Raw genomic sequence first — 26,045 nt, forward strand, 5'->3', positions numbered from 1 at the left:
TATCAGTTTTCATCATATTTTGTGCGTTCTAATAAGTTCCTGTCACGGGGTAAGTTAGTTGTTATTTTGTAGCAGTTGAACAGTAAAAATTAGTGCCACAAAGTAGTGCGACTTCATTTCATAATTACTTGTTACAGCGTATGGAAACGCCCTTTTTGGATTTGATAAAGTGATTGTGATCAAGTATCTCAAAGTTTGTCTGCGGTTTGGAAGGCATTTCGGATTTCATCTATGACGAGGAATAATCAATTGCACTGTAGATTCATCGAACGTAGCCGGCCTTTTCGCCACTTTAATTGAGAACGCGGTAGCGCAGCGGTCTAGGAACCGCCGTACCACTCTGCGACACCGTCGTTTCCATATCTCGGGCGTATGGAGTCCCGGACTTTTGGAAGGCGTGAGTGGGGCCGAAGCCATCACTTAGAGACACCTATGACAATTTAATCTACATACATACGTACATACATAAACTCACACCTATTTCCCACCGGGGTAAGCAGAGACTATAGAATTCCATTTGCTTCAATCCTGACACACTTCTCTTGCTTCCTCCACATTCATCAATCGCTTCATACACAATTTAATCTAAATATTATTAATTATTATTTATTTATATTTAATTTATAATAAATTTAAGAACCTCGCTCTTGTCAGGGTAGCATTATCCATGCTACTTTTTGAGGGAAAAATAGGGCAGTGGTCCCTTTTGCCTTCCGCCCCGCAGCCGCATAACTATTATTTGTTCGTCTGCTAAACTGAGAGTAAAGATAAACAGATTGTGTCCGATATTAGTCATGTTATATGTTACTTTCTCATTTTATAGATCTGTATTAGTTAGTATTTAAGTTTATGAAACTAGTCAGTAATGGTGATGTTGTTTATTGTATTATTTTCTAATCACAGATAATAAATATACTTTTAGATTAGCTGTTATTTTCATTTATGAATCTCATTAAATAATTCAAAGTGTGGCATTCAAATCTAAATTGAATATACTTACCAACTTGATTACATAAATATAGACAATAAACACGTACAAAACATACCTAGATTGAGTACAAAAGGGCCTTTATTGTTTTAAGCAATATCTTCCGGACATCCAGGAACAGGAAATTGCCATGTGATATTGAGTAATATTGATTTAAGTGTTCGAGTCTTGCTTGATCCACTTGTGAGATTACCCAACCACACCTCCGAATTTCGCGCCATTGCAGTGTGTTTTACCAACAGTTCCATATTGTTTCAGTCACGTGCCTCGCTTTCTAGTATAGAAGTTGAAAACTTTGCAATGTAGACAGGTTTTCTTCATAAACTCTACACTTTATGTCTGAGAGCCTTATGATATTCATTAAAATCTTGTTTAATCTAATAATTTAAGACGTATTCGATTATCATAATTATGTATCAAACAAATTATAATAATGACGAAAACTGGCGCAAAATTAGCGCCATTTGTGGTTGAGTTGCTCTCACTAGATGGCGTTACTTTCGCAAACGTTGAAGTTTTTTTTAGTACCCTTTTCGTTTCCTCATAGTATTGATGTATTATGTTAACCGGGAGCGGACTAGTACGCCAAAAAAAAATACCGTCAATGTCAATGACTGAGCACGCACCGGTACGGGAATGATCGCTCAGGGCCCTCTTGTCGAAATTCGGATACTTTATGTCATTGGTCAATACCAAATAAACTATTTATTCCATAATGTTGTTTCTACTCTTGTCAAGGTGGAGTGAACATTTTTTTGTACACAAATTGAATCACCTAGAGTACTTTACTATGCCCATTTTATAATCCATTTTTACAAGTTTTTCTGTTGCAATGTCTTACACAGCACCAAATAATTTAAGAAAAGCATTTAGTGGTTTAATGTTACAGAGTATGGTACATTTACTTTATCAGAAAATTTACTTAAGTATCAGACGTTCAATTATGATACTGATATATGAAGCCAAATATACTTATAAAGTTGTATAGGTATACTTTTAAACTTGTACATTTAAAGGAAAAAATACTTATAATTACACAAACAACTGGTAAATTCTATAGAGTATTTCTGCATGCTCAAATGTAGTCTTTCCTTAAAAAAAGAAAATACTAGTAAAAGGTTTAGCTTGTATGTATATTTGTGAGTTTATATGGACAAAATAGTTCTAATAAAAAATATTTTTACTGGTCAAAAATATAAATGTTTTTTTTTTACTACTGTGTATTTTGTATCTCTATTTGTAAGGTTAAGTAGTGACATGTTATATTTTGTATATTATTATAAATAAAAGTGGAAAATGTTGTTTTTACATAATTTAATTAATAATTGAAACTAATAAATTATACCATTACATATATAATTTGAGTTATTCAGCTGCTGGCGGCTGGTAGTTGTCTTTGATGTCTTTCCAGAGTTTCTGTAACATTGATAATTTTATTTAAATAAAAGCTCAAAATTTAAACATGCCTTAAATGAGATTAACTTTCTACTGTAGAAATCAAGGGATCACTAGTCTAAATGTTTATAACATTTGGTACCAAAATTCTAAATACTAACCCTTATGCTGAGATTTTATGACTAATAATAACATGGTAAAAATGATATAATGCTTCATTCAAGTTAATAAAATAGTGCATAAATTGGTCAAACAAGATTATATTTCTCTTCTACTGCCAATTTCGAAGCTGATCACCATAGTCAGACAAATGAGAGGTTACATAAAGTGTAAATAAACAGAACATGTTACATAAATAATTCACTACTTTCGTTATTCATTTGGAATCGCACTTATTGGAATTTTCGAGTAGAAAATCTCAAAAGATGCCAAATTACATAATACTTACACCCTTGTTTATACTCTCGAAGATGGTTTCAGAGACTAAATCGAAGGTCCTTTCAAAGAAGAAGGTGCCTGCCGCCACGGCCATGAAGAACGTGGAGGTTCGCTTGAAAATACCGCGGTTTAGACCCGACCACATGGACATTTTGGAAGATTTTCAGGAAAATCACTTTTCTTAGTCGAAGGATTTTGCGAATGTCAATGTCATAGACACAATTATATTTTTATTAGCTGTCAAATAAAGAATGGCAACGGTTCTTCTACATACAGCCCGTGTTTTCCATAGACAATTTTGGTAAAGATATTTTTTTAAGTTAATCTCTTATATCCGCATAATAGGAAGTTTCCTAAAGGAATAGCCTAATGACATTGTCAGGATAGCAATTTCTTCGAATCTCTACTTTTTAAGCTGACGCTTACGTTACCAAAATTACTTCCTATTAATGACCATATCTCTACCTCTATACCACTTTTGATGAAGCATTATTGGAATAATAGCAGGACAGACGTATATCTCTTTTGCACTAACAATATACAGATTAGTACGAAAGAGACAACAGATATGTCACTTGTAAGAAGTACAATCAAATGACTGATTCACCATTGATGTACTATAGGATCCCACTGGAAAAATCCATCCCTTGATTTTTATGGTCCCACATTTCATAGTACAGGTAAAAAAGAAAACACCTCCATTATTATGGGCAAAATATATCGTCTATTTACATTTTTAAAACAAATAAAATGCTGGTATGAACAATATCCCTTAAAATAATATGAGTACTGGAGCAAGACGAAACATGCATAAATATGTCGTATTACATTGTACATAAAAAGAACTGTACGGAATGATTGACACAAATTAAATACATTTGTTGCATTCTCTCTAGGTTTATAAGTAATAAAATGAGGGTGACCTGATGCTAAGACAAAAGACCCACAAGAAATATTTGGTTTAAAATAATTTAGCATACCTATCTAAATACGATACAAAACAATACAATTTTTTGAACTAAAATATGAATGCTTACTATCCAAATAATTCACTATTATCTTGAATTAAAGCATAAATGGAATACATATTGCAAGATCAAAACAGTGTATCTTCCATTTTTGCTTTTATCTAAAGACTAGGAGGTACAGTTTGAAAAAAAGTAGTTCATACACAAAGACCCTAAAAACACTAGATAATTGAAAATAGGCATAAGTAACTTATTTTATAACATTTCAATAGTAGATAAAATGCAACATCCTTTAAACGTTAAATAAATAGTACATATTAATTTGGAATTTTGGACACAATCTCACATATACTTTGCCAATGTTTTTAAATTAAAAAACTATAAATACGATATCACTTCATAAACATTCTGGATCCCGAAAAAGTATAAAGTAATGTGTTTCTATACAACACAAGTGGAACACGAGATTACAATACCGGGAATCACTCAATGATTGACTTCTACATTCATAAATACGCAAATCATTAATTTAAACTAATATTTTCCTCGATAAATTAATACTTTTAATATATAATCCTGTTATAACAATATTGTTCTAAAAAAATCTTTATGTGACAAGATTGTTTTCGTACATTCAAAAGAATACATTTTCCTCCCTCAGAAGCTTTCCACTAATTACTTTTTCTCATTCATCCTATGGGGTAGTAAGTATCATAATTCAAATAGAATTTATGAAAACTGATTACTAATAAAGACAAATCTAAAACTGACGAAAACATTTTTTAACCGACTTCCAAAAAAGGAGGGTCTCAATTCGTCGGGATATTTTTTTTCGATACAATTTATGAATTTTAATCAAGAAAAACGTTATAATAACTCCGACATTTTATCACGATTTTCTATGATGCCACAGTGTGCTTATTCATACCAATTACATTTTGACGTTTATTAAAAAGCAACTGGGCGGTTAAAAGGGCCACATAAAATTACAAATAAATGATTATGATTACATCAAAGTCATTCCTCTACAAAAGCAATATTGCTATTTGTAATTTGTGTGCATTGCGCACTTTTATCTGCGCAAATGTCAAATTGCAATATTGCTTCTTTAGGTAAATTGCTTCGATGTGGCATTTTAACTCCTTGGTTCGACTAGTTGGAAACTAGACTATTGTAACATTATTTAGAAACATTACGCTATAACTTTAGGGCTTAGCATGTACTGATAAAAAATAAGAATGAACTTTCAATTCATTTTGTATCATTCCAGGACATTTTTTTTCCTCTGAAACATGCGATCGGTCTTCCAACCATAAGCAGTTTTTCGCTAAGCAGTAATGGCGCGCAAGGCATGCCCATTGTTGGGATGCCTGCATGTAGGTTATTGTACAAGTTGACCCAGGTGTTGAATTTCTACAGACTCACTTAAGACTTGGGCAAGTTGGTTTTGGTGTTTGATACAGGAGATGACAAAAAATAATTAATGGAAAGTTCGTATCCACAAGAGCTTGCTTCACACATCAAGGCAACTGGGTTGGAGTGAGATATCGTTTGCGGTTTTACACAAAACCTGGCATCCCGGCCTCTCCCCGCTGTGTGCTTCAAACATTAATATCTTTATTTAGTGGTTATACATTATTCTATATACATTCCACTGCATACACGACATTCCATCACATATTGACAATGAGAAAACACCGTAGACATTAACTATGCATTCATATCCCCTGAAATCCTTAAGGCGACACAATTTTTTTATTATCAATAACATTATCGTTAGGGACAGTTAAATTTGTCATATTCCTTCTAAAATATCCCAATGTTCTGTGTATTCAAAATTCAAACAAAAGGACAAATCAACAATTTGTTTGTAATCTGTAATACAATGTCCCAATGAGCTACCTACCCCAAAAGATTAAAAACATACTTTTTTAAAGGAAGTAATAATTTTGATTAATATCATTTTTTTAAATAATTAAAAACGTAAAGAGGACAGATGAAAATTTTTGAAAAAAAAAAAGAATATTCAGTCATATTGATTTTTAAAAAAGAAACTTGTAATTTTTATGCCCTGTGGTTTACTAACCAGTCTTCTCATAACATTTGATATCAGGATAGTTTTGTAATTAACGACTTATTTATAGCATACAATGTATAGTTTCTTCAAAATTTTGAAAAAGCGTTACCGATGCGATATCGGGGGCTTTTACCAACAGATGCTGCGAAAGCTACGTAGATAAACATCATACGTCTATTGGTAGAAGCCCTCGACATAATTCGCGCCGTGGCCGTCAGGAAACCGTTACGGCAGGATACGTTATATTTCAATAAAATCATAGACAAGTGTCTATATAAATCAATGTTTACAGAAATTATAGTAACATCAGCATCCTTAATCAAAAAATATCATTTTACTAAAACACTGCAACCATTACAAATGATATGACGTTATGTACACAATTGCATTGCAATGTTTTTTAGACATCTATTGAAATAAATGTACAATGGCGCTCTGTAGATACCATCTAATTTTAAGTTATATCTGTCACTTTCTTATCCGCCGAAAAGGAAAGCGACGATTGACAGCTGTTAATTTTAAAATGAACGAGTGAATGAATGTTTAACCAGGACGAAACAAATAGGTATCGCGCTGGTATGCTAACCGTTTGACGTGTGCTGTCAACTTAATTCTGTCGGGTTATTAGAGTCTACATTTCAGCCTAAAATTCACGTATTCCGTAAATTTTACACCTGTCGATTACACGTCCATTTCCTTTTCGGCGGATAAGAAAATGACAGGTGTAACTTAAAATTAGATGGTGTCTATGGGAATTAGCACCAATAACATCCTTATTACAATTTCCAATTCGATTATATAATAAAACTATTCTATAGAATTCTCTCTTCCTTTAACATATCAGTTGAATGAGGACTTTTATCTTGTCACGCATCAAAGATGACACAGCGTGAGATTGGTCTTCTTGTACAATACATTTAATGAAAATAATGCAATATTTCACCAAGTTAACTGGAAGAGATCTCTAATAGAGATAAGTCCGGCTTATGTTAACAACATAGCATCACGCCTGCATCCCCGAAGGGGTAGGCAGAGGTGTACAGAACACCTACTCCTCGCCAGCTACGTCTAAGTCCCTCATAAGGGGTGAGCTGATGGCCATTGACCGGGCACAAATCGGGCTTATGTTACATCTCTCCTTTTCGTGTACTAAGGGATCTAGTACAAAAACAGTTTTACATACATTAGGAAAATATTGGATTATAAAAACATATCACACTGACCTTATGTGAGGATTTAGTAGATCACCTCACGCATAAATAGCTCTTTCCGGTGGTATATTGACAACTCTTAGCCCTGTATGTGTATACTCTTAGGGGTGATGGTACTCTACTAGAAACGGAAATGTTACTAAAAATATTGTATCTTGGACCGCACAGTAGGATCAAAGTCCGTCTACAAGGGTTGTGCAACAAATGTCTCAATGTTTGAGCGTAGTGTAAGCAACGTCCTCGGCACTGCGCCGGCGCACGTCGACACTAGCAGCATTTCTTTTTGGTTTTGTGACTCTTCCTTAGGTGTACTGTGTCGTTTGATTGTACATTTTGTCGTTCCTTCATCTCCAATTTTGATCTTAGTACCTGGAATTACATATTTACGGGAAAATTATTATTTATATTATTACATTATTATTTATACCTATTTATAATTCATAACATGAGAAATAAAAATGGATATGTTTTTATGTTATTTATCACTGTCACGGTTCGAAATTTTGGCAATTTGGCGAAGGCCCGAAAATGACATAAAATTAAACAAATTAACGTGCCGCGCCAACCAAAGTCCATATTATTTTTTAATTACTACACAAAAAGCCTCTCAACAGAACTATGAATGTATTAATAACAGATTTGATTACACCACATCCTTTTAGATAGTGTAACCATATATAAATATAAATTCGTGATAAAAAAAGAATAAGTTCATGTGACTGAAAAGTTCCAAATTTTATTTTCCATTCATTGGTGCAAGTCCAGTACCAGGGTTAGAACCGGTGCTCCCCGTTTGAAAAGCAAGCCCGTGCCACAGGACCACAGTGAAAGAGTATTTCATTAAAACATATCAAAAACATACTGACCATTTTTGTGATAGTTAGAAACATCTCTTCTACGTTGATGTTCTCCTTAGCGCTGGTTTCAAAAAGAGGAATATTCATCTGATTGGCGAACCTTTGCGCATCCTCTGTGACTACCACCTTCCGGGAAGGGCAGTCATTCTTGTTACCCACTGTGGAACGAGCAATCAAGTTAATGCACTATAGCACTTTATATAATAGCACAATACTAAACATGCATTATGATAAAAATAAAAGATTCAAGATTTGAGAGGCATATCCATGTTGAGACAAATGGCACTACCTATCCCCATCAGTGCACATAACACTCAGGCCAATTTGCAGCCTTACTAATATTATAAATATGAAAGTTTGTTGATCCAGACAAACAGTTTAGACCTGATTACACAAATAAATAATAATAAACAAAAAAGAAACGGTAACTAAATTAATAAAGTAATTCACAAAATGAAAATAAAAGATTTAAGATTTGAGAGGCATATCATGTTAAGACAAATCACATACATACACATAACACTCAGGACAATTTGCAGCCACTTTTGGTATGAACTCCAAGATATTAAAGGGTGATCAGCCCATACATACTGTATAATTATATTGAAGTCATTATAATATATGCTTGATAAAAAAAATCTTATCAATTTAAATAAATATTAGTGACTCATTTGTAACAAGGATACAACAATATAGTAAATGGACTTTCCTGTGTGTATGAGGAAGTAGATTTGAATAATGGCTGTTTCTTTTATATTGACTATTTAATTATGTCCAAATATTTGTATTTTCCTTTAGATCTAAACATAACCCATACTAAACACATATAAATCACTTTTTTAATACAAACAGAACATGCAGTATAGGTAGGTATATGACATAAAAGATTATAATAGATTCATTCTAAATTTAAATATTTTATGCATGTAAGTGCTTTACATCTTCCTGTGGCAGTGTAAAATAAGGTAATGTTGCATAATGCATAATTATTTTGTAATTGTAATTCCTCTGCACAACTGGCATTCTCCACTAATTGACCAATTTAGCTTTAAGGTTATGTTTTATTCCATTGTTGATTCAATATAAGTGAAATAGGTATGTAGTGTCTGCATGTTTTATGATTGTTGTTATGCCCAATTGGTTTGATAGTGTTGGAGATAATTGAATGAAACTGTGAGCTGTCTAAAAGGGGGACATGGGCTATACAAACTTATTATAGAAGTGCAGTACACTTACCTAAGACTTTGTTGACGACATCACAGTTCTGCTCGATTTCATGAAGCCACCGCTTTACGTTGGCAAAGGACTCTCCGTTGGTTACATCGTACACTACGATGACCCCGTGTGTCCCCCGGTAGTACGTGCTTGTGATCGTCCTGAACCGCTCCTGCCCCGCCGTGTCCCATATTTGAAGCTTCACTCGCTCACCATTTATCTCTAAAGTCCTTATTTTGAAGTCAACACCTATCGTCGTGATATAACTGCCAGAGAATGTGTTGTCGGCGAATCGTAGCAGAAGGCAGCTTTTACCGACACCTGCAACATACCAACATCAACACACCGATAAGCAACAGCTTGGAAATCCGTTTTGAAGTCGCAACATCCATCACAGGCCTCGCCCACTCACTCACCACTATCACCGATAATCAGGAGTTTGAAAAGGTGGTCAAACTCGCGCGCCATTGCTTAGAAATTATTGTGACTACTTCTCTAATTGGTCATGTGTTCACTATTAACGTTTGAAATTGATTTAACACCACTTGAACCATAGAAATATTGGTAAAACGCATGCCGTAAAACGTTACGCTTGCGTCACTTTACAATATGTCCGCCATTTTTGTCTCTGTCATGTTTTGTTGCTAATAGAAAAAATAATAACGGGTGCATTCAAATTATTGTTTTCATTCATTCATTCGTTCACTAGTATTTTTTTTTAATACTTGTGTGTATCCGAACGCAAATTAGATGTGACAAGAGAGCTCTATCTTGCAATTCGTCCCTCTTTACCTAAGCTTAACCACTTAAGTGTGAAAGAGAAATCCGACTTTTTCTTTTGACGTTGACGTAAGAATACATTCACTCACAAATCACAATCATATACTGTCAAACTTAGGTGTGGCGCTGACCCTGTGATTCAACTTTATTTTTCAACAAAAACATAAAAATGTCGGCTACACTGAAGCCTTATTTAACAGCAGTGCGCCACACACTTACTGCTGCAATGTGCTTAGAACATTTCTCGTCACAAGTGGTAGAAAGATACAACAAACCGGAGGTGGAGGTTAGAACGAGTAAAGAGCTGTTGTTGAACCCAGTGATAATTTCGCGTAATGCCAACGAGAAAGTGCTCATTGAGTCATCGATAAACTCGATAAGGGTTAGCATAATGATTAAGCAGGCGGACGAGATAGAGAAGATTTTGTGTAAAAAGTTTATGAGGTTCATGATGATGAGGGCGGAGAACTTCATCGTACTGAGGAGGAAGCCGGTGGACGGATACCACATCAGCTTCCTGATCACAAACTTCCACACGGAGCAGATGTACAAGCACAAGCTGGTGGACTTTGTGATATACTTCATGGAGGAGATTGATAAGGAGATCAGTGAAATGAAGTTAGCGGTGAACGCTCGCGCCCGCATCTGCTCCGAGGAATTCCTCAAGAGATTCTAACCAGACCACCTCACTATATACACGCTAAGAAGCTAAACTTTCCATTATTTTACTGACTGATGTGATTACTAGTTCTAATATAGGTTTATGAGACCTCTCCCACAAAGCACTATTTCCAACATCAATTTAATAACATATAATTTTATCATGAACAAACTTTTCTGTATATTATCAAATTATTTTGGTGATAACCAAAAAGCAGTATTTCTAAGTTATGAAAATGTGTATAAAAATTATGAAATGAAGATTTTTTAACTTAGACATGCGTAGTGGATATTTTGTTTTATGTTACTTAATGTTTAAGATCGGAATTACTTTGATAAGTTAAGGATATTAGTATGATAGAGTGTAATGAAAATATTTAATTAAGGCTTTACTGGGGGGAAATAGAGACTTGACACATTTTTGCCATTACGGTTGCTTCATTTATCACAACACAACATTTACATTCATAATCATCAATTAAGAGCCACGATCTTGTCAGTGCAGCATTTTCCATGCTACTTTTTTAGGGAAAAATAGGGCAGTGGTTTCCCTCTTGCCTTCCACCCAATACTTGCATTATACATAAAAAAAACATACTACAGTGTCTGTAAAGTTTAAACATCTATAGACTGGCCAACAGGAAATGACTGAATTTGAATATAGAAGTGATAAAGAATATTTTTGTTCAAAGTAACTTTAATGGCATGGAGTCTATAATTTCTCCCAGTTATGCCATATGATAATAATGAGATAGTGCACAAGTTTCCTGATAAGGACACTGCCATACTGTATCATAACTTGCTCGGCCAATTTGATAATAAATTGTGCATTTACTTCAAAGCCATAGTCAGATTTGGTATAACCACTTTGGGAGTTTTGAGAAAGTAAGTAAAAATATAAGAAACTGAATTTTGTACTGTAATTTTGTACCTCTTTAAATATAACTTGATTTATTTGACAACAGTGAGTACGATACATTTTCCGTCTCTCTCACACAAAGCCGTACATATCTTTGTATCATGCTGTCAAAGTATAAAACAGCATGATTAGTGACTTATATCTCATCTCTTTAATGCTAGGTGATGTATTATATCTCTGTCCTGCTGTCTTTTGAATCATGTCATGTTTAAAGGGTATAATCAACAGAGTTTAAGTGTAGTGTTTGCTAATATGCAAGGAACTTGAAGGCTCAAAATTCAAAAAACTGTCTATGGTTCTGATATAACTATTATTTGACTTGAAATTGTATAGGTGCATTAATAAATTATATTCTTTTATATTATTGCTGTATTTTATATTTCAGTTCAGGTCTTTACAACAAAATGAATTATACATTTTTTTAATTCAAAATAACTAAACCTATTATAAATGGTCTAAAGAAAATCATTGGAGTTATCATCTAAGGCGATTTCCACACTTGTGATGGCGACAGATGGACGCGAGCATTGGATATGGATAATTCGATGATATATAATTCTACAAACTTATTCATCGCAACCAAACCAGTGCAACTTAATAGCGTGTTTTTGCGAGGGAACGCAAAAACAGTCACAAACGAACTTTAAAAAGATTTTTACTTAAAAACTGGCAATATGAGAATCGCCTTAGACGTAGGGTAAATCGGAAGTCCAATGTCTTCCATAAAATCTACTTTACCAATTTATAGTCTACAAAACCAGTTTGTATATTAACTTATCTGGAAAACAATCTGGATAGAAATATTAATAAAATTTAATTGTAGGTGAGACTATCTAAAAATAAGACAACTAAATGATGGCAATAAAGTGTTAAATACGACATTTTTAGTGCAGTTTATTTTTTAAGTGTTGCCACAATAATCCTTGACTCCAATAAAGTCTCACCTTTTTTTGTTATAAATTTCCACAGCATAGACATAAAATATCTTTCCATCACATATTACTGACATCTATAGGATAACGGAGTCGATTTTCAAATGCAAGAATTAGTGTTGCCATTTTACAAGCCACATTCAAAGTTGGCTCAATGCATACATGACTTTTATGAAATTTAATGATCTTCAGTCATACCCAATGTTACGGTATTAAATAACTCCTACATACATTTTAAATTATTTTAATGTCTGATCAGAAAAATAATTATCTTTTTAGGGTTCCGAACCTCAAAAGGATAAATGGAACCCTTGTAATTTAATAGTGTAATAGTAAACGTCATTTCTTATTGCTCCGTGTACGGTGAAACACGCCATCCGTGGTAACTTTGCTATCTGTGCATACCCCGGACACTTCATACAAACAACCTCGTTTTACACAGACACTACACATTGACATTATCGTATGTTCGCATCTGTGTCGCACCATACGATTCACGTCTAAACTATGTTACGTTCCATTGTTGCTTAAATGTCTTTGTCAGTTTTTCAATAAAAAATCAGCTCGGAATGTTTCTTTGCTCTCGATATTGTGTATGCATTCTCAACAAGAAGCAAACCCATATTCGGGCAAAGTTACCTCGGGTGCGCAAAGTTGCCGTGTTTCACTGTAGGACATGCGCTTTCCCCCATATCAATAAAGGATTTTTAAGACCTTTCCTGTTTTCAGACATATTTTTCTGTTCACACATTGGAGTATAAAATCTACGACTATAATTTTCATTAGTTTTTGGATTTCGCGGTGCGTAGCGTGAAGCCTTCGCCCTTGAAGGCCTGGAAGGGCTCTGCAGGTGCTTCCTCCTTGGCGCTGGTCGGCCGCGAGGTCCTGATGAAGCGCAGCGTACCAATACTCCAGTTGTAGTCGGGGATCCCACGCTCATACGGCTGGTGAGTGAACAAATGTTATTAAACATTGTTAGTAGAGCCTTCTTTTGTGTGAGGGTGTTAGTGACACCATACCGAATACTGAGGGCGATAATTCATGATACTAAGTTAATATCGTGTGGAATTTTCAGTCTGAGTTACTCTGAGGTCTGAGTACTTAGTTAATATCGTGTGGAATTTTCAGTCTGAGTTACTCTGAGGTCTGAGTACTGAGTTAATATCATGTGGAATTTTCAGTCTGAGTTACTCTGAGGTCTGAGTGCTGAGTTAATATCATGTGGAATTTTCAGTCTGAGTTACTCTGAGGTCTGAGTACTGAGTTAATATCGTGTGGAACTGAAAAACCTTAAAAAAAGACCACACTGAACAACCGATATTGTTCTTTATTTGAACAGCCATAACATTTTAGTTTGAGGGAATTACATACTTAATATTCCGACGCTTTTTTATAAAAAATCTTTAGCGATTGTGAGTGTATTTGTTTATGACATACGTCAGTGGCTAAAATTATAGAAGGAAAAATTGAAGGGAAGAGAGGAAGGGGTAGACGTAGGATAACATTTATGAAACAAATAAAAGAGAAGGTGCAGGTCGTGTCGTATCGGGAGGTGAAGGTTTTGGCGGGAAGAAAGAGAGAGAGAGACAGTGACTTGGCTAAAAACATAATTGACGTCACCTGTCTAGAAGCCGTGGGCTGAGGCTCCCCGTCACTCTCACTGGTAAGCTTCTTCTTCTTCCCATCGAGGCGGTTGCCCTCGCCTCGGAAGGCCACGAACCCACTCGGCTCCGGCATCAGCTCTGAAGGGTCCTGGTCCATGCCTTCCTCGCGCTGCTCCCTCCTGGACACGTGCTCATCTTCCTTGTAGCCGACTGGGGGCGCGAACTCCACCTGGACAGTGGTAAGAAATAGAGAAGAAAATAAGAACGGCTTTGGCGGCTCAATAATAACAATAGTAACCCTGACACCAGGGGTGATGAGGTTGGCACTCATCCACCTCTCAACCCACACAATGGGAGAAAATTAATAAGAAGTGTCAACAACTAGGGTAAGAGCGAAACATCCCCAACTCAAGCATTAACCTTGCTAATTAAGACATAATAACGGGATCATGGCACTTGCAACAGTGTCGAAATATCGGGAGTCTCATATCCCTGATTTATACGTGGTAAGTTGTTTAAAACAAGAAATAAACACTTTTTAATTATTGAATACAACGAAAAATTGACAAAAAAGAATAAAATAACACCGCTAAACCCCTCACGTGTTTGTCTCGGCGCTATAATCCGCTTACAATTACTTAGTGCAATAACATATAAAAAATAATAATAAAATAAATATTTATTTTATAAGAAAAGCGGAATTTGGTGATGAATAACGAAATTTATTAATGTACTTGCCATCTGCGGCAAATCTAAAATAAGTCACGTCAAAAAAAAATTCAGGAACTTTTTATTTCCCACAATCGTGCGAAGTTCACCTCGAAAGATACAAGTTGCGCGAAGTAAATCGGTCCTGCTTCCGTCCAGCTTCCTCTTCAGGTGATTAAACTCACAACCACCATAGAAGAGAACAGCGTCATTGAGAAGCTACTAAATCGTACGTACATTCATGTCACACTCGATGATGATGACCGCATTCCCTGGCTGGGTCTGCCCCCTTCTGGTGATTAAACTCACAACCACGATAGAAGAGAACATCAGAATCATTCATTCAACGTAATTATCATGGATAAACTTGTTGAAGGTCAATGTAACATTTTTGAATTTACGTCATTTCGCAAGGTGTTATGGCTGAGGAGATGAAATGTCAAGAAACTGCAACAGCAACATCTTTTAAATCAATGAGGGTACATACATACATACACATAAACAGCCTATATACGTCCCACTGCTGGGCACAGGCCTCCCCTCAATCAACCGGATGGGGTAACAGCCTCCGTGGTCTAGTGGTTAGAGCGTTAGGCTCACGATCTGGAGGTCCGGGTTCGATTCCCGATGGGGACATTGTCGAAATCACTTTGTGAGACTGTCCTTTGTTTTTCCTGCTGTATTGTCCGAAAAAGTAAGATGATTCCGGGCTTCGGAGGGTACGTTAAGCCGTTGGTCCCGGTTATTAGCCGTAAAAACACCTCCACCAGCCCGCAGTGGAGCAGCGTGGTGGAGTATGCTCCATACCCCGTCCGGTTGATCGGAGGGTACATTACAAGTTATTCAATAACTAGAGGAACACATTCAATACCAGACATTTTATCATTTAGAAGAATTTCATCATCATCGAGAAGCTACCAAATCGTACGTACATTCATGTCACACTCGATGATGATGACCGCGTTCCCTGGCTTGGTCTGCAGCACGCACAGCTCGTACGCCTTGGAGTTGTACTTGATTGCGATGACGTCACCGGTCGTCAGGCATGAGAAGTTGCGCAGGCAGTTCTCCAGGACTAGACGGGAACAGTTAAAATTGTTACAATACAATACATCATCATCATCATCACCAGACCACCAGCCATTTCCACTCCTCGCCATCTTTTGCAGCCTCTGTAGCTTTTTTTAGAGTTTTTATTCCCCGGCTGAGGGTATAAGGCCGTAAACACGAAGTCGGCGACAGCGACAACTCTTCTATGAAATCGAGCTGCGGCTTGCACGCACCTCATTTTCATTTCAATACAAATTTTTGATATAAGTTTTTAACGTGACTTATTGTAGATTTCACGCAGATGGCATTAACTACTTGGCCGGACAAATGGGGAGCGCTGAAGGCTCTCACCCGGTACAACGTTTAAGACAACAGGCCTGAGGGTGCCCAGTTGGGCGCAAACCTCGGCTCATGGCGTCGTCTGAGAGGAACAATATTTGAAAGAATTAATGGACCCTAGTGGGTCGATAGCGATAAGCGCTGATTGAGGGAAATCGTCAACCACGCCGGCGGGGTCGGAATCGGGGTTGCACAGCCCCCAGTGCTACCTCTTTGTCCAGCCAAGTAATAGGCTTGTTTCCAACTAGTCAAATCAGTTACTTTTACTAAACATCAAAACACGAAATTACTATGGAATTTGTATGAAAAAGCACACTGTGACGTCGTAGAAAAACGTGATAAAATGTCGGACATATTATAATATATATATGTCACCGTAAAATTGTAAATAACGTTAGATTATAATCTATCTCGCGAGATTGTGAACTGTCGAAAAATTGTGAAACGTAATATACTGCTTACAATTTAACGTATTATTATTCGTCAGATTATAATCTATCGAAGTAAAACTGTTAAATCACAATCTTACAATTGTCAAATTGTCAACTGTCCGACGGCTGTCCCTGATTGGTCGGCTTTACAGTAGACCGTTCTGTGTCCATAGAGTTAGGAATAAAACACAGGTGTCAGTCAAATAAAATAAATGCTCTTCAAGATTGTGAAATCAAGTACGTATTTATTAATTATTTAGTAAGTAATCAATAATTCTGACATCACATGGTAAGAAAAAATGTATCAAAATTAAAAAATCTGAAACGTATCATTCAGTATACTTTTCGTGTGTAAGATAAACATGCTGGCGGCATAGGGGTGGCCCAAGGGCCACCCCCGCCGCACCCTAACCTACTGTTATGCCTTGTAAAAATTATGACAAAACACTATTATTCTAAAAAAGAATTATGGATATCTATTTATTAATCCCAAAAATAAGTTATACCTAACAAACCAGTATTCCTAGATGTTATTATGGGAAAGTAAAACTATTATGCTAAAAAACGTTATGCAAAAAGGATTATGATAATTAAAATTATGACAAAAACATTTATGCATTTTAAGAGAATCCCAAAAGTAACATTATGCTCACTCTAATAGTTTTGTAACTCTATGGTATAGCACGCGAGGTGCGTTTCGTATCACAATTTGACGGTTTCACTTCGATAAATTATAATCTACCGAAAAATAATACGTTAAATTGTAAGCAATATGATACGATTCATAATTTTTCGACAGTTCACAATCTCGCGAGATAGATTATAATCTAACGTTATTTACAATTTTACGGTGACATATATATTATATATTGTTTAAAATTCTGAAATAAGTTAAAATAAGCCTGATATGGTTTTTATATATATATATATATATATATATATATATATGTGTGTGTGTATTTTGACGTATTGTAGTGTAGGTTTTTAATATATCAAAATTAAAAAAAAAATAAAAATTGAAAAAAGAAAAAGTTTTTCGTTAGTTTTAGATCAGCTTTATTCAGTGTCATATATTGGACTTTGGAGGGTAGTTCTAGAAAAGGCAGTTTCTGAGCTGTCTCGAAGCTGTGCACATCTTCCTGACTTTTCCGGGTTCTTTTGTGAGTATATGATATTTAGTAATCAGAATTTCATAACTGATCTTCAACCTACACGACTCGAATCCAGGTAAAACTTGGTAGTCACATTTCCACTCTGAGAGAAACTATGGACTTTGTACGAAAAAGCACACCATGACGTCATAGAAAAACGTGATAAAATGTCGTACTTATTAATTACATTTTTCTTGATTAAAATTCATAAATAGAAAAAATAAAGCTTTTCGTTAATTTTAAATCTGTCTTTATGTAGTAATCAGAATTTCATAATTTATCTTGAAGCTAGTACACAACCCGATTAATGCTATTGGCGGCAATATAAAAATAAGTCAGGTCAAAATACATTATAAAGGTTGTGAGTAGCTAAAAAAAATATTCAAAGTGTAACTAAGTTATGTAATGAATAGAGATATTTTCGAAATTTAAAAAAAATATAATTGTTGTGCAGAATCTACAGTAATGTTTTAATGTCGTAACGATGATGATACTTTACCTGCTTTAGGGTTGGTAATGTCAAGGAAGTCTTCAGAGAGTGGTTGGAACTTTGAGAATGTTGCCACGGGCAGTGAGACACTCTCGATTTGCAAAAGTGCTCCTTCTTCTAACACTAGGTTGGCCATCATCTGATGAGGATAAGGTTTATTACAATACAAGTACACTTTATATATAACACCAAAATAAATATTTTATATTAATGCCTAACTTGAAGATTATATAGGTCCGGTTTTTTACAGAAGTGACTGCCTGTCTGACCTTCTAACCCGTGAAGGGAAAACCAACCCAATATAATATGTTACGTCACATACCTCTGAAAAAGCATCGGAATGTGAGTTTCCTCACAATGTTTTCACAATGTTGTGTGTGATCCAAACATAAATATTTAAATCCATAATTATTTTATATTTTATTATTGTTAATTAAATACCTATATCAGCCATTGAAAGTAACATTTTGGCATGAGTGATTAAAAATTAAGAGAAATACAAAAACATAAAATTAATTTAGGTCTTTGTGACAATTTTTATCAAAATTAAATGCAAAGAAAACCAATTCTCTATGGAAGTCTTTTCTGTAAAATAAAATACTTTAAATCAGTCTCCTTTAAAGCTGCTTAAAACAAATAGCTCTTCAACCAATATTATATTGTTTCTGCTTCTAACATAAGATAACTAACTAATATGGAACCACTTTGAATATGTATGGAATTATTAACTGATATTGATCAAGTTATTATTGGATGACAATGTATGATAAAAAATAAATATTCTATAATATATTATATTTAATATATTGCCTTACCCAGTGAGGTAGATACACTTTTCCTTCATCCGCAACAAACTCTAGCACACCACAGTGAGTGATTCTTTTTGTTTTCTTATTTGTGAGCTTAAAGATCATTGGGTATTCTATATTGAGACGAGTGAGCTGCTCCAGAGCAGACGGAGGCATTATAACTGAAAGATAATTGATAAACATTGTCAAATATATGCCCTTTACATAATGATCAGCAAATTATGAATATTTATGAGTTTGTGCGGAAACATACTTTTGCCTCCTCTTTCTACATCCTGTCTCTCATTTCCAGGCAGCATTGATACAGAGAAACATCTATAGGTCATGTTGAAAGGCCTTGTAATTTCGTGGAACATGTTGAAGCCAAACTGAAACTAAAAACGTTGTAATTGAGCGTATAATGGAAAGTTAACGCAATTTTAACACAACCCAAAGCGCTGGACAGCTTACCATTTCGTTTATTTGTTTGTTATATTATAAGAAAACAGGGATAATAAATGCAAATCATGCACCAATTTGATACAAAAACATTCAACTTTTCGCTTGCAATTTGACGGAATGATTTTCGTTCAAAAATCATTGGACTATGTTCAAATTCGGATACGCATTAGTGTCAGGCTTTTCGGCGGGAAACGGGAACTGGACAGTTGCTTTCTTCATTGAGTAATCTAAATAATTAATACGAAGTGGTGTTTTGTGGTTAATGATCGCATTAAGTTAGTCGGAAGACATTCGCGAGTGTTATTATATTGGAGTATTCAATAAACAAAGTGTATCTGCCTATTTTCGCTTCGTGCCGGGAAGCCGCTTCATAACTCAAAAGTTTATGCGGACTTTTGAGTTAATTCGTTTGGGGTTCGGAGTAGGAGTCTACTCCGAGGATGGGGGCTTAGGTTTCATCATCATCACCTTTCATCATTTCATTAATCATCAAGAAAAAAAATACGTCAGACATGGCTGTATGGGCATAGTTCCCTTTGCCTTACCCTTCGGGGAAAACCAAAACAAAAAAAAAAAGCATTAGTGTCAATATATTAAAATTTACGAAGTGGCAACATTCAATCAAAAGTAACCAATCAAAACAGTGCTTGTTTGTTGACAGCCTGACAGTTGACGTGGATGTGTTACCATAAAGAAATAAGTAGTATTTTTTTTTGAATTGCAACTTTTCATCCCCTTTCTCTTTCTAGTAGCATCTGCCATTTCATTCATTTGTATATGTGGCAGTCGAGGGTGGAGGATTTTTCGTAATTTTCTCCAAAAGTAGAAAAAAGTTCCAACTCTTATTTTTTCTTCATGTAGAATCTAAATACAATTAGTGAGTAAATTCAGTTATTGCTTCTTATACAGTAAAATCCGTTGAAAGTTCCGGTCGATGTCAATTTTCTTGGAATATGAATGAACGCCATGTTGATTGTCAAAAGTGTTTTCCGATGAGACAGCAGTGAATTGAATTTGTATTGTTTCAGAGTACGCGATTTGTGAGGGTCGCTTTTTATCCGGTTTGGTTTATTTTGTGCGAGAAAGCCAATTATCATGGCGCAGATATTGCCAATACGGTTCCAGGAGCATTTACAGGTGAGTACGCCCATCGTTTCCTATTGGTTTTGCCGATAGCGCATCGTCAAAGAGGCATTTATCAGTAGATGATGGAGGGCTGTCCAGTGGGTGTTTTGCGCATTTTTCCGGGGGTTATGGAGTATGAATGAGAGTATAGTGGCATTGCGCAATTGTGCCGATGACAGTTCCACCCCCCATCGCCTACGTACAGGAGGCCGGTATTGATTTGTTCCAATTCTCTGGATCATATGGCCTGGCCACTACTCGGCCGAATATGACACTATTGAGGTCACTGGCACTATCACTATTACTAAACAGATGACAATAGTGCTTCAATACTGCATGGAGGGGGCCAGAGTTCACATCAATCATTCGCCTTTGTGTGGACAGTTATGAATCGAAACCAATATGAACTGGCCAGGAGTATTCTTATAAACAAATAGAATTCAATTACCAATTATAACCAATAAGAAACCAATTGATATACTGTGAACCAGAACTAGCTATGAATAGTGTGAACCAATTGGGATTATGTTTGCTTTATGAGCTTAGTCCAAAACAAAGCTAGGTCAGATCCAATCCAGTAGTTATTTACATATTTGTCTACAATGTGATAATGACTTACACATTAGTAAAAATTTCGCTTAACACTTTCACAGACACTTAACTACTGGTCACTGACCTTTTATTGATAATAGTATGGCACTTGGAATTGGGATTAGGCTATAGACATACTATCTTTAAAAATGTTAATAATACATATGATAAGATTATTATTTAATACACCTTAGTTTTCTACATTTAAATATTTGTATACCTATTTGTAGGTGTAGTGAACTAACTATAACCTAAACCTGTAATACAAATTTTATGTACCTATGTTCAATGCAAATAAAGAATCTGAATCTAATAAAAAAAAAGTTAAGGAAAAATCTAATAACAAATATTTTGTTATTTACTAGTTTTAAGTTCAAGCATAATAAAGTATGAGTCATTTGTATGATATCATAAACAAAATCTATAATGATAACAAAGTTTTAAGTCCCAAATATACCTGTAGAAACACATAGTCATAACATTTGGGATACTGGAATATGCACTGTACCTTTTCTGACATGTTAGGGGAGCTCTGTGCTCAGCATATACCAGTTGTTATTTACATAAACAACATAATATAAACAGTGTATATGTCCTAGTACTGGGCACAGGCCTGCCCTCAATCAGCTGTTGGGTGTATGAAGCATACTCAATGGGTTTTGTTTGTCATATACACACTTAACAATACCATAATTTCTACATAAGGCAAAGCACTATTGCAGGACAATATGAACTTAAAAAGTCACTCCTTATAATGCTGAAAGTGAGCTTTCTTCTTCAAATTCTGATTAGATTTTGTGTAGTTATTTCTGTAGACTACATCCTCTACAGTGTTTACAATTGCTCTACAAATTTAACTTTGTTTCAGCTCACAAATGTCGGGATTAACCCTGCATCCATCTCCTTCAATACCCTGACGATGGAGTCGGATAAGTTCATCTGTGTGCGGGAGAAAGTGGGGGAGACGGCCGAGGTGGTGATCATCGACATGGCGGACCCCACCAATCCCATCCGACGTCCCATCAGTGCAGACTCAGCTATTATGAACCCTGCCAGTAAGGTCATCGCACTGAAAGGGAAGGCTGGAGTGGAAGGTAAGGATTTTACCCTTGTTTTACAATAGTGTCATTTTAATACTGCCAATGTCCATAGGCAGCAGTGACCAGTTCTCATCAGGTGGCCCGCCTGTCTGTTCCTACATAAAAAAAAACCAAACTCAAGAACAAGATAGCATCTATATAGATTTCATTTTAGCTTCAAAACATGTATTCTGAGGAGAAAAAACAATATTGTAGGTAGCTAAAATATATTACAAAATGTCATAAATGTCTTCAATTTTCTGCTTTCCATATATTCTTCTTTACCAGTTTTCTTTTTTATCTATTAGCTAAACATTACTTTTTTTATGAGGCTTCAAAAACCCTCAGTGATCATGCCAGCCCCTTAGGTGCTTTACATATCCCTTAAGCAAAGGATTGGTCAACCAGATTTCTATAACTTTTTTACAAAAAACAAATTCCATTAGTTGGCAGTAACATTTAGGTATCTGTGTACCCATTCATCATCACTAGCCCATTAACGTCCCCACTGCTGGGGCACGGGCCTTCCCTACGGATGGATAGGAAGATCGGGCCTAAACCATCACGCGGGCCCAGTGCAGATTAATAATTATTAACGACTGCTAAATGCAGCCGGGACCAACGGCTTAACGTGCCTTCCGAAGCACGGAGGAGCTTGAGATGAAAACTTTTTTGTGGTCACCTATCCTATGACCGGCCTTTGCGAAAGTTGCTTAACTTCAACAATCGCAGCCCGAGCGCGTTTACCGCTGCGCCACCGAGCTCCTCACCCATTACCCCAACCTTTTCCACACAATTCTACATTTGTTCCCAGTACCACTGCAAATAAGATATTTTTCTTAGAAAACAGATAGGCAAATATTAAATATACCCACAAAATAAAAAAAATATGTCAGGCAGGACTATCTCCCTAGCATTACAGTTATTACAGGCTTACCTAACTTGAAGATTTGACATGTGTAAAAAACATTTTTACAGCAGCAACTGGCTGTCTGAACTTACAACCCAAAGGGAAAACCAGCCCAATTACAGGTTAGGTCACCGGTCCGAAACATACCTTCGAAAATGCATTTCACAGGTATGTGGGTTTCCTCACGATGTTTTCCTTCACCGCAGAGCATGTGATAATCATTTTTGATCCAACCATTGATTCGAAAATGAATTCCACATTGGATTAGTTTAGGCCATCACAGTGAGAGTCAAGCTTTCTTCCAGCTGGGCTACCAACGTTCATGTCAGGAAATACAAAACAATTTCAATATCCCACAAACTAACACCCAACATTTGCAGATTACAAATAAACAAATTATTAATAACAGACTAACTGATAAGGATGAATAATCTGCTATGCCCAGACGAACTGCTTATCACTTCCACATGGTCACTTGAACCCGACGGGGCGTATTGTTAAATAAAAAGCGAAAGTATCATCGTCACATTCGCGCCTGTAATCCCTAATGGAGTGGGCAGAGGTACAAACCACCTAGTTTTTTTCTGATTTTTAACGAGGCTTTGAACACCCTGAAATGAATGAATGGAAAGAAGAAGGGGAGGCCTTTGCCCAGCAGTGGGATTTTGTAGGCTAGATTAGATTAGATTTGAAGACCCTGAGTGGTCATGCCAGCCACATAGGTGCTTTCGTAAAGGATTGGTCAACCAGATGCAATACCGTCTTCACTATAAGGGCACACGGAGCCCGTGCCCAGGGCCCCCATTCTCGGGGGGCCCCGAAGGATCCACAATTTCTCTCACACATATATTCTCAAAACATTTTTGTGGGGCACATTGTATCCGCCCACCAGTTTCTCAGAATCCACCATCACGGATCTCTCAGGGTTGTTGTTGTTGTACACTTTTTTCACAAATCAGGAATCTTATCAGAAGGTTAGATTTACAAGGCATATCATAATACTACGCCATTATATTATCGATGACTGCGACTTTTCAAAAAACCAAAAACCTATGCTGTATTTGATTACCTATAAATGGGTTCATAGGTACTTAGTAAAAAATGTAAGTGTTTATCTTTTTTTACTTTCCAGTTTGCTTTCTTTACTTTCAAAAAGGGCCCCAAATTCTTCTGTGCCCTAGGGCCCCAGCCTAGTTTAAGACGGCGCTGACCAGATGATATAAACTAAAAGCCTTACATGATAGTGGCTCTGCCAACCACCACTTTTGATATGAAGTTAAAATACCAACTCGAATATATGATGCACAGTATTGTGACAGTGATCAGCTCATCTCCAAATGGTCACATCATGTTAGACTCAATCCCTTTTCAGTTACGACATGCTCGGGAAAATAAGCAGCTGACCTAACCTGACGATTTCATGTAAGTCACTATACCATAAAGTGCGTTATTTACGTTGTTCTTCTTCGTCGTCCCCTCACTTGCTGAGGATCGCGACCTTTTGTTATGGTTTCCCACTCAATGGGGCTATCTTCTATCGTGTGGGTTGTAAGGTGGATTACCAACCTCATCAACCCTGGTGTCAGGGTTATTATTGAGCTCATGTAACGACTACATACTTACATCACTAAGTAGTAACCGGGACCAACGTGATTAACGTGCCTTCCGAAGCACGGATCATCTTATTTTCGGACAATCAGGTGATCAGCCTGTAATGTCCTAACTAAAGTAGGGATCACAAAGTATTTTTTGTGGTATGTCCCCACCGGGACTCGAACCCGGGACCTCCGGATCGTGAGCCCCACGCTCAAGCATTGGACCACGGAGGTCGATGGGGTTATATGCTGCGTGGACTTTAGGAAACGATAAATTAAAGTAATAGTCTAATTTATAACTAGTCAAATCAGTTACTTTTTACTAAACGTCACAACACGAAGTTACTATGGAATTTGTATGAAAAAGCACACTGTGACGTCATAGAAAAACGTGAAAAAATGTCGGACATATTATTATGTTTATCTTGTTTAAAATTCCGAAATAAGCTAAATAGAAAAAAGAAAATGTTTTTCGTTAGTTTTGGATCTGTCTTTATTCAGTGTCATATATTGGACTTTGGAGGGTAGTTCTAGAAAAGGCAGTTTCTGAGCTGTCTCGAAGCTGTGCACATCTTCCTGACTTTACCGGGTTCTTTTGTGAGTATATGATATTTTGTAATCAGAATTTCATAATTAATCGCACACGACCCAATTCTTCTTCTCTTGTGTGGGTTGTGAGGTGGATTATCAACATCATCAACCCTGGGGTCAGGGTTATTAATGAGCCGCCAAAGGCCCCTGACGTGACTCGTGTAATGATTACGTACTTACATTAGTAAGTAGTAACCGGAACCAACAGCTTAACGTGCCTTCCTAAGCACGGATCATCTTACTTTCGGACATACAGGTGATCAGCCTGCACGGTCCTAACCAAATCCAATTGTATTTAGTTTAATATAAGATTTTTAGATCGAATCCAGGTAAAAACTTGTAGTCACATTTCCACTCGGCGTGAAACTATGTAGTCACATTTCCACTCGGCATGAAACTATCGCGTCTATTGCAAGGTTTTTTTTATTTTTATGTTTTATTTTGCAATGTTTATTTTTATGTTTTATATCCTAATGTTTAGGTGGTTTAATGTGTCCTAACTTTGTCTGTGGTGTCCGAATATAATAAATGTGTCTATCTTTAATATTTTTATTAGACACAAAAAAAAATATTTGAATGTGATTTTAAAAAAATGGCTTACTATTTTTTACTATAATGTGACGCCATGTTGGTGACTAGGTTTTAGTATATGAATGCTGTAGGTATGTTTACATAGACATTAGGGGCGTAT

General features: G+C 36.0%; 5 protein-coding genes across 7 annotated transcripts in view; 2 read left to right on the forward strand and 3 right to left on the reverse strand.

The window, feature by feature from the left end:
- Positions 1–2,287: 2,287 nt before the first annotated feature.
- On the reverse strand, positions 2,288–3,047 carry LOC126376334 (cytochrome b-c1 complex subunit 9). The gene is made up of 2 exons (XM_050023667.1): positions 2,832–3,047; positions 2,288–2,404 (listed from the first exon to the last, which is right to left on the reverse strand). The coding sequence occupies exons 1-2, from the start codon at positions 2,970–2,972 to the stop codon at positions 2,354–2,356; spliced, it is 192 nt and encodes a 63-aa protein (XP_049879624.1). The 5' UTR covers positions 2,973–3,047; the 3' UTR covers positions 2,288–2,353.
- Positions 3,048–3,522: 475 nt separating this feature from the next.
- Positions 3,523–9,774, reverse strand: LOC126376314 (ras-related protein Rab-35). Its single transcript, XM_050023643.1, has 4 exons — positions 9,566–9,774; positions 9,171–9,470; positions 7,944–8,092; positions 3,523–7,446 (listed from the first exon to the last, which is right to left on the reverse strand). Exons 1-4 carry the CDS (start codon positions 9,615–9,617, stop codon positions 7,345–7,347), a joined length of 603 nt encoding a protein of 200 aa, XP_049879600.1. The 5' UTR covers positions 9,618–9,774; the 3' UTR covers positions 3,523–7,344.
- Positions 9,775–10,017: 243 nt separating this feature from the next.
- On the forward strand, positions 10,018–11,872 carry LOC126376317 (actin-related protein 2/3 complex subunit 4). The gene has a single exon (XM_050023646.1). It carries the CDS (start codon positions 10,099–10,101, stop codon positions 10,603–10,605), a length of 507 nt encoding a protein of 168 aa, XP_049879603.1. The 5' UTR covers positions 10,018–10,098; the 3' UTR covers positions 10,606–11,872.
- Positions 11,873–12,126: 254 nt separating this feature from the next.
- LOC126376289 (ubiquitin recognition factor in ER-associated degradation protein 1) lies at positions 12,127–19,591 on the reverse strand. Of its 2 annotated transcripts, none has more exons than XM_050023608.1 (7): positions 19,473–19,591; positions 19,276–19,390; positions 19,029–19,183; positions 18,223–18,352; positions 15,685–15,827; positions 14,061–14,273; positions 12,127–13,384 (listed from the first exon to the last, which is right to left on the reverse strand). In XM_050023608.1, exons 1-7 carry the CDS (start codon positions 19,473–19,475, stop codon positions 13,223–13,225), a joined length of 921 nt encoding a protein of 306 aa, XP_049879565.1. In that variant the 5' UTR covers positions 19,476–19,591; the 3' UTR covers positions 12,127–13,222. The 2 variants fall into 2 exon arrangements, with proteins under 2 accessions (XP_049879565.1, XP_049879564.1); XM_050023607.1 differs by having other exon boundaries at positions 19,276–19,396.
- Positions 19,592–20,222: 631 nt separating this feature from the next.
- The window catches only part of LOC126376188 (clathrin heavy chain), a 47,748-nt gene continuing 41,925 nt past the window's right edge, over positions 20,223–26,045 (forward strand). Inside the window, exons 1-3 of one of the 2 annotated variants that reach the window (XM_050023411.1) lie at positions 20,223–20,340; positions 20,492–20,600; positions 22,048–22,273. In XM_050023411.1, the coding sequence (XP_049879368.1) occupies positions 20,559–20,600; positions 22,048–22,273 (268 nt within the window). In that variant the 5' untranslated portion in view covers positions 20,223–20,340; positions 20,492–20,558. The remainder of the gene's footprint in view (positions 20,341–20,491; positions 20,601–22,047; positions 22,274–26,045) is intronic. The other variant, XM_050023410.1, reaches the window with a different exon arrangement.

This window comes from Pectinophora gossypiella, chromosome 20, assembly GCF_024362695.1.
Source record: "Pectinophora gossypiella chromosome 20, ilPecGoss1.1, whole genome shotgun sequence".
In the NCBI taxonomy this organism is placed as follows: Eukaryota; Metazoa; Arthropoda; class Insecta; order Lepidoptera; family Gelechiidae; genus Pectinophora; species Pectinophora gossypiella.